At 41.4% G+C, this 9,057-nt stretch overlaps 1 protein-coding gene across 3 annotated transcripts; it reads left to right on the top strand.

The window, feature by feature from the left end:
- The first annotated feature begins 195 nt into the window (after positions 1–195).
- ncapg2 (non-SMC condensin II complex, subunit G2) lies at positions 196–8,896 on the top strand. 3 transcript variants are annotated; one of them, XM_029145592.3, is made up of 27 exons: positions 196–304; positions 511–630; positions 964–1,131; positions 1,214–1,328; positions 1,437–1,594; positions 1,869–2,003; positions 2,113–2,207; positions 2,280–2,436; positions 2,525–2,617; positions 2,698–2,823; positions 2,901–3,080; positions 3,315–3,467; positions 3,574–3,796; positions 3,900–3,997; positions 4,111–4,281; positions 4,357–4,427; positions 4,543–4,696; positions 4,824–4,997; positions 5,139–5,255; positions 5,750–5,896; positions 6,356–6,455; positions 6,570–6,763; positions 6,847–6,981; positions 7,106–7,209; positions 7,621–7,721; positions 8,274–8,373; positions 8,508–8,896. In XM_029145592.3, the coding sequence occupies exons 2-27, from the start codon at positions 553–555 to the stop codon at positions 8,557–8,559; spliced, it is 3,399 nt and encodes a 1,132-aa protein (XP_029001425.1). In that variant the 5' UTR covers positions 196–304; positions 511–552; the 3' UTR covers positions 8,560–8,896. The 3 variants fall into 3 exon arrangements, with proteins under 3 accessions (XP_029001425.1, XP_029001424.1, XP_055364549.1); XM_029145591.3 differs by having other exon boundaries at positions 4,108–4,281; XM_055508574.1 differs by having other exon boundaries at positions 4,108–4,281; positions 4,824–5,001; positions 5,143–5,255.
- The last annotated feature ends 161 nt before the right edge of the window (positions 8,897–9,057 follow it).

The following is a 9,057-nucleotide window of genomic DNA, read 5'->3' as shown; positions in this document are numbered from 1 at the left end:
CCAGGGCAATCAATTATTTTTTAGACGCCACTGTTTGCAGTAGTTTGCAGATTTTTATTGATCTTGTGTCGATTTATTTCTGGTGCCATAACTGAACGAAATCGTGAGTGAAGATATGAACTTTAATCACCAGCAGTGTTTTGTCGCCATCCAGTGGCAGAAGAATCAACCTACAACTACACGTTCCGACGGCGCGTGACGTCATGACGCACGCAGCTAACGCTATACAAATTTGCGCGGTTCAGTGTTATGAACTGAAGTTTATCCTCACACTGCGGTTTGGTTACCAAACTTGTAATAAAAGGTAATATGTTTTACGTATTGTATTCTGAAGCCATAATGCTACCTGTAATAATTGACAGAGTGAGATGAATCTACTCTAAGACTGCTTTAAACGCTAAAAGACGCTCAGCCGTATTTGTTTTGATCCTATGTTGGTGTTGGGCTGATGCTAAGCTAACGCTGCTAACATGTTAGCTGTGTGTTTACAGTAGTGTGACGTCTTCTCAGGTTTACTGGGAATCGATTTACATCGTTTACAAAACCGATAAAATGTCCAAGCGGGAGGCGTTTTTGGAGTCCGCCTGTAAGGATAATGTGGAGGACTTCCTTCATTACATCCAGCTTCATGTGAGTAAATGTGTCAATAAATATAATATGACAAATAAACAGCCTCTACATTTTCCAGAGACGGATTCATTGCATGTAAATGTTGCAATATGTTGTGTATCTAATGAAAGCTAAACCCACCTCTCAGTCACACTACACAAACACTAAAGTTGAACTAAAACTAGTAAATACTGAATAGAATTTTTCTAGTCTTGATTCTTTGCTACCATTACTAAATAGTAATTGTATGGTCATCAGTTACAGATGGAGGAAAGCAGAATATGCTGATTTCAGTCAGTCTGAAGCTGTCAGATGCATCTATATCACACTCTCACTGTCTCTATCCTGGAGCAGAAAAATGCAGCAGAGCCTTTCAACGTTGAGGAGGTGGTGCAGGAGATGCCCCAAAGCCAGAGAGAGGCTCTGTGGGGAAGACTGGCCTCTCTGCTTCAGGATATCCTGCTGGAATTACCCCCTGAACACTGGGGGCAGGACATGGACACGGAGTCAGCTGTAGACAAAGTCAGTTTAGTTTTAATAAACCACGTACACTATTTATATTTGTCTCATCCGACTTGTTGATATTTGATTAATTTCCCTTCAGAAACATGTTATAGATGTTGTGGATGGTGTGACACTTGTGGCTTCAGTATCACTGAAGGTCTTACAAGATGGGGACCTTTACACAACACTGCTAGAAATAATCCACAAGCTTCACGGTGGGTGTTTCTTCTACTTTTGTCTGTGCATTCGCATAAACTTCAGTTTATTAGGGAAGTGGTGGGAGTTTTTTCAGTATCTGACTTCTCAAAGCTTCTTTTACTTAGATGTCCTGGTGGCGCTTCCTGTCTCAGAGACCCCTGTGCAGTGCAAAATCCACATACTGTGTGAGGCTTGGTGGAAAAAGGGTTTGAAGGACAAAGAAATATTTGGTCGCACGGCCTTCCTCATCTCGCTGCAGAAGAGCTTTGTTTTGAAGAAACCAGTCAGTGTATAAGTTTTTTTTTTTTTTTAGTATGATCTTGTTTTCAACATTAAGCCTGTATTCACAGTGTATTTGTGGCATTATTCAATAATTAGATGTTGCTTTTCATTAAGTATCGTTGAGTTTGCTGAAGTGAAATGTGTTTTTGTGATAGCCCTGTCTCATAAATGTTGCGCAATTATCTGTTGAAGCACTGATAGCTTTGTGGGCTCATGGGGATTAGAGGACTGAGATAATAACTGTGAACAATTTCTTGTTCTGTTTCTAATGGTAGAATGCTGAGATCCAAAGAGTCTGGAATCTCCATGATGTCCTTTTGAGTGTGGACTACGCATCAGAAGGCAACAAGCAGATCAACGACTTGTTGGTTCAGTGCTTTCACCGTCCTCTGTACATTAGAAATGATGATGTGAGTTGAGTGATTCTGAGAAGATGCTTGCTCAGTTTATTCTTTTCTTCATTGTGTGTCTTGTTGTCTTGACCTTTTTTGAGCCTGACGGTGTGTTATTATGTCATAGGGAAAGCGTTTCCTGGTGTTTCTTTTTAGCTGGAACATTAGCTTCATCTGGGTTATTCATGGCACCATCAAAAACCAGCTGGAGTTTTATAGCAAGTAAGTAGTTACTCTGTTGGGCTGCGTTCAACTTTCTATTTATGTTATAAACCACTCATTTGTTTTCTTCAGGACAATGACATCTCACATAGCCGAGATATACTACAGAGCATGGAAGAAGGCCACAGGCGACATCATGGAGCGTATTGAGATTGCATGCATACAGGACTTGATGCAGTGCGCAATCTCCCTTCATAGAACTTCCCCTGTCCATAGCAAAGTCCGGCAGGTAAACTTTTTACCTACATGTATTTCTACAGTCGTCACATGCTTGCTATAGTGTGGGTGTTTCCACTCTTCTTTTTGCTCTAATGCAGATTTTGAGCTATTTTCACAAAAGGACAGGATGTCACCAAGTGGACAAGATGCTGCATAACCTCTACAGGCCGATTCTGTGGAAAGCTTTATGTGTATGAATACAGATTACATTTATTTAGTTAGAGTGTTGCATTTTATTCTAGATTAATGAATTTTTGTTTGATGTGTTTAGGCTCCTAATTTTGAGGTGCGAGCAAATGCCACTTTGCTTTTCACCGAGGCCTTTCCAGTGCATGACCCAGATCAGAACAACAAAACTATGGATGAGGACATTCAAAGGCAGCTGGACACAGCGATGGTGAGAATCTTTTAGATCATTCAAAGTATTTGGTTGATTTTGTAGGACCACAACCTTTAACTGCCTGTCATTGCCAGGGTCTCCTTGAAGACCCTCACCCAACTGTGCGCACCACTGCCACTCTGGGGGTCTGTAAGATCTTGGCTAAGTGCTGGGAGCTTCTGCCTCCAACAATCATCACAGACTTCCTGAAGAAGTTGGTGGTGGAGCTGGCAAATGATATCAGCTCTCCTGATGTTCGTTGCTCTGTCTTCAAGGTAAGAAGTAGTCTGAACAACGTAGAACGAGACGTATGTAGTTTTCAAAATGAATATTTACTTAGCAATTCAACACAAACTCGCACATTTAAAATGGAGTCAAAGCAATGCTGGTGGTTTTGTGTTTCCAAACTGATGGTGATTATTCTTACTGAAGACAGAATTAGCAACACTGTGTTATTGGCAGTGAGCTGGATACTTATTGACATGTGGTTTGTGTAATGCGATCCCCAGTGTCTGACAATCGTACTGGACAATCCCCTGAGCCACCCGCTGTTAGAAAAACTCCTGCCCACTCTTAAGAACAGCCTCCATGACAACTCGGAGAAAGTCCGCTCAGCTTTCCTTGACATGCTTATCAAGGTTAAAGCAGTTCGTGCTGCCAAGGTAGAGTACACCCCCCCCCCCAGAGTTGTTTCTATTTTATGTAAACTGTATGTTTGGTTTTTTTAACTGAGGAGCATTTGCTGTGCTTTTGTGCACCCCTCTCCAGTTTTGGGATGTGTGCAGCATGGACCACCTGCTGGCCCGTCTGGCTGTTGACCCTCCTTCAGTCTCCAAGCGTATTGTGGACCTGTTTTTCAAGTCCTTCTTTCCTGTAAATGAGTCTGAAAAAGAGTGGTCCCGTCGGTGCATTACTCTCATCCAGATGAGTCCCATGGCTGCCAGGAAGTTCTATCAGCACGCTTACAGACACACGGCTCCAACGAACATAAGTATGTGTTGTATGCTGCTTTTATAGTATGTTAACTTCTTCCAGCATAATGTCTATGTATTGTATTGTATAATCTATGTATTTTCTTTTACCTTCTCTTTCAGTCAAACTGATGTTGGCCATTCGCCGCGTCTTGAATAGCTGCATTCAGGTCGACTTTGACATGACTGATGTTAATGACAGCAACAAGGAGAACAGTGCAGTAAGCAAACCAGCTAAACTAAAGGCTTTCTAATTGATTATAATATGAAACAAACAACAGACATTTTTACAGAGGGAAGTTTGGAATTAAAATGAAGACTTTTATCTCAGCAGGCTGAACCTGTCACACTGGGGAAGGACACTGCTGTTGTGTCCAGTCTGCTGGAGGTTGTAGTCATCCTGTGGAGAAGTGTTGAGAAGGCTTTGAAACAAAATGAAGAAGCCCAGAAGTACATCTTTGCCAAGTTTGGCAACGTCATGAGCAAGTATTTCCAGACCTTTGAGGTACGTTGTTGTATTATTTGTGTTTTGTTACTTTGTGCATATTACTGTGAACCTTTTGTTGATTTTGTTTTTCAGGATGAGCGATGTACTGTTCCTCTTGTACATCTGGCCTCGTTTATGCCCCCAGCTCTAGTCCCAACATTCAGGTGAGGAGAAAAGCATCGTTGTCTCTTTGCCTTCATCTCTTATTCTACTGCTACTTTTCTTTTAATGACTTTGTCCTGTCTAACCTGTATCCATCACCTGCTTCCTTGTTCCCAGCTGTGGCGTTCTGTCCAGACTGAGGAAGCTGGACCCAGAAGCTGTGCCAGCTCAGTACAGCCAGTTATTAGATTGTCTCTGCAGCTGGGGCCAGGCTGCTGACGTCCTTGAACTCATCACTGACTGGCTGACTGAAGCCGTTCCCAAACAAGGGGCAAGTAAACACACCTCACAGGCCTTTTAAATTGTACTGGGCAGCTTAACCAGGTATTTGGTGGACTTTGCTTTTCAAGACAAACACCTATTCATTTTTCTGAAAATCATCTTCCTGTTGACTTTAGGAGAAGACAAACACTAGTCGAAAGGTGCGTATCCTGGAGACGATGGAGGCCAAGCCAGACCTGGCACTGACGTACCTGGACTACCTACTCAGCCACAGCTCAACCCGAGACAAAGTCCTTGCTCTGGGTCAGGTGCCACTGAAGCAGCTCCATACTGTTCTTGGAAACTGGAAGGCAAGTTAGATGCTTGCCATATGACACTAGACCTGGGTTACAGTATGTCCCTGCTTTACAACATTTGCCCTAATGATTTAGACATTTTGTAACAATTCCTTTTTTGAGACGTGTGTGTGAACCAGTACTTTGTCTATACAGTCAGTGCTGCACATTCACCTCAACTCCAGGACCGAGGATCCTAAAGTTCCCAGCGTGGACACTGCACTGAAAGCCTTCATGTACTACGGTCGTCTCGGTGCACACCTGCAAAATAATGTGAGTTACTAAATTCTCCAGACTTTTTTGTTTAATTTACAGTCTCTTCATGGAAAGTTATGGGTTTTTTTGTTTGTTTTTTTCATTTATCTTCACATTGTGAGATATTCACACATCTTTAGCATATTTTGTTCTGTGAGGCTAAGTGTCACAAATAATCAATGCCACCCTAAGTATGAATTATCCTTCTTAAATTAGGTTTAGAGAGAACTCTTGCGTGAGAATGAACCACGATTCACACACACACTCACTGTTTTCCTCACAGGGATCTCTCTACTTAGCATTTGAGAGCAACAGCAACAATTAATCTCATGTTAACTAAAACAAATGGTTCACATGAGGCATTTTAATATGAGAACCAAAAGAGAACTAGTGGATGACCTGAACTGAGATGTCAACATTTGCATCATGAGAGATTATAGCAGTGTTTGCACATCCATATCATTAAATACATGAAGTTAAGTAAAATAAAAATAAATATGTGTCTACTTTAGTCCATGGAGGGTCGTGAATACCTGATGTCCCTGGAGCATATGGCAGCTTGGGTGGCTGAGAGGGTGTTACCTTTCCTGGTTAAAGGTACCAACGCTGATGGGAGGGATTCAGAGAACTCACAACAACTGTCCTTACAAATAACAGAGGTGAGCACTAAAAATAATCGTTCAGTACCTGTTATACATAACAAAATATAGAAGCTAAGAGAAGATACTGTTCCTTCATCAAGAGTTCTGTCAGTTCTTAGAGTATTTCAAAATCAGCAGCTCATGTTCCCAAATGTCCTCATTCTAAGCAGCAGCAGCATCTCTGCAAATCCAGGCTTGTCGTCTTTGCTCTTTTTGTTTCCAGGAGTTAATTTCTGCTCTGTACAGCGAGTTGTTCTGCTTCACTCCACACATGCTCTCTACACGTCTCCTCATTCCGCCAATGGGCTCATTTTCCAATTTGTGCACATATTCTCAGCTTGTTTCCACATTTCTCCTGCGATCAGATTTAAAAAATAATAATAATAAATAAATAAATAAATCTTTCACACAGTGGTGGGGCAATGTGCCACTATAATAAAGAAGTTTATTCTAATAAGTGTCCTCCTTTTTCACCAGAGTTTCCTGTCAGTGGGCCGAGATGTTTTTCTTGTGGGTTTGGGCGACGAAACATTCAAGAGTCAAATCCTCCACCTGTGCTCTCTGATTATCCTCTCGGGTGAGTTTTTACTGTCTCTAAAGGCCCAACAAAACAAAGAAGCTGATGCTGCTTCTGCCATAAATAATGTAGACTGAAACGACACAATACATTTGCTTTCTATGGTGCTTTCAGGGGCAGGTTACCTGTGTATCCCTGCCGTGCTGTCGGTTCTGAAGGAGGTGGTTGACACTTGTATACCTGAGGAAAACCACAATGATCAGGAGGATCCCACCACTGTCATGCTGGGCGTTGTAGCCAACATCTTCCAGAAGATTATAGAGTTGTTAGCCCGTCGCCTTAGGAAGGATCAGGAGGAGGGATTACAGGTGCACTGGGATCTATGTTTTAGTAGTTAATTATTCACCTAACTTTTTATCACTGACTTTTTGTCTTTGTAACCTCATTTCAGCTGTGTCAGTCGGCTGAGCCTGGTCTGAAAGACTTTCTGCAGGTAGCAGAAACCTGGGACACAGCACCTCTCAGTGGAGTCTTCTCCACTGTGTTTGCTGTTGTCATTGTGGAGAAGAGACATCTGCTCCAAAAAGTACGAGTGGCTCTTAAATAGCACTGAAATGCCTTAGAAAGCACAGCATCTGTGTTTTACCAGTGAATCATCTGATCATAACCTAGAAATAGGTTTATTAAACCTCTGTGTTCATATTTTAAAGATTACCCATCCTGAAGAGGTGATGACTCCTGAGACAGTAGAGGACATGCCTCCTCTAGCCAGGACCCTTCTCTCTATCATCCTCGCATCACCATCTGTTTGCAGGTAAATATGTGCAGACCTGTGCTGCCTGAACACAACTGGATTCTAAATCCTATGTCTCCGTTCATAGACAATTAAATTCAATTAAATTCACCAACTTCTGAACTTCTGTGCTAATTCGGGAGGTGAAAAAAAAATCATATGCAATAAAACCGTTGCATATCAGGTTCATCAAAACCTGAACCTTTTATTTCTACTCCACCTGTGCATACGTGCAGGAGTCCGGCAACCAGCAGCTCCACATGATTTCGCTGATTTGATGCAAAGTAGGTGTGATCGCTGCTAAATATATAACGGCGTGCCACAGAGACGCACATCGGCCCTCGTCATTAAAGCCTAGCTTGGAGTCAGCAACGTGGTTCATTAATTTGACACCTAAACGTGATAAGATTCAAGGAAGTGGTTTGTTTTCAGGGCGTTTTTAAGGGAAGTCGGCTCATCCCTGGACTCCGAGGCCATCGGCTGCCTCAGCGAACTGGCTGCTGTTCTGCACATCTTGGCTGTGATCAAACATGGTAAGCTTTCATCATGAGGAGCGTTTAGTGCAGGTGGTTTTACCTTTTGTCCTTTTCCCTTTTACCTTTTGTTTGTCTGAATGCTTTCAAATGGACTATTTTAAAAAAGTGAATTGATGCTGATGTTTATAAAGCATCTGATCTATGAGGGATGACAACACATTTTTTTCCCCCACAGTAAACATTGTGCATGGTTTCTACATTGTAGCCTGGAGTTAATTGAGTGACCTCATGTTGTGGCACCGTCTTCTGTAATTGTTTAATGGCACCCAACTGGAAAATTGCTGCCACCAGCTGTTTTTCTTAATGAGCCAAGTCCTACTATTGTGTTAATGGAGGTGGATGGGAAGCTGTTAATTTGCTTTTTGCTGATTTACTGAAACATTTGTGTCAAGCTTTGATGGAAACCTGCCTAATAAGCTGAGTGTCCCTTGGTCTGTCGCCCGAGGGTCATCTCTAGATCATCCAGTGACTTTGTGAAAGGGGCTTCTGTTGTTCACATCAGGCCTCTTCCTTCTAGGTTTCTTAAATGTCACACTCTTTGTTCTACAGCAGGACAGTGTAAAGGTGCCTTGAAGAGCGCAGCCACTTCAGTCCAACAGCAGCTTCACAAACACGCTGTCACAGATGCAGACAGCACAGGCATTCCGAGGTAAGCGATGCAAATTGAATTTCATGTCTTATTCGTTATTTGATGTTTTTATTTGCATAATCTTTTGGTGAATTATTTGAATTTTGGCGTTTGAGCTGTAATTACTAAGACTTTTGTTGTTTTTTTTTGAACAGGGTAATTTATGAATCATCTGTGAAGACGTTAAATGAAATCCTGGATTTGTAAATGTCTTTAGAAACAGGCCAGTGTCTTATTTAATATTTGCTTTACATGTATCTTTAAAGCAGTGAGAAGTGATGCCGCATGAACAAGCACCAGTGTTTTATCATGTTGGCTCCGCACAACAAGAATAAAATGTGGTTTCCTAGATTATGCTGCAGCTGAGTTCTGCGTTTTTAAATTTCAGCTCTTCATGGTTGTTTTTGTTTGTTTTTCATGTTTCTGTATCTGTGTGGGTTTTTTGCTTTGTTTTGATTTGACTGTCTGACTATAAGCTCTATTTTGCTGAACTGAAAAAATTATATTTGTGCATTTATTAAAAAATTAAACTACTAAAACAGTTTGTGTTTGCATATTTTCTTTTTCTGAAAACATCTACAGTGTATAAAATACTTAAGTCTAAAAATCTTACTTAGCAGATTAACTGTTTTTGTTACACATTCCCCAAGAGAACATAAAGTGAAAATCTCATTGATGCTATTTGTTAAATCACATGTATTTTAC

Source organism: Betta splendens, chromosome 4 (assembly GCF_900634795.4).
Source record: "Betta splendens chromosome 4, fBetSpl5.4, whole genome shotgun sequence".
NCBI lineage: Eukaryota > Metazoa > Chordata > Actinopteri > Anabantiformes > Osphronemidae > Betta > Betta splendens.
This window is presented reverse-complemented; position numbering and strand designations above follow the sequence as displayed.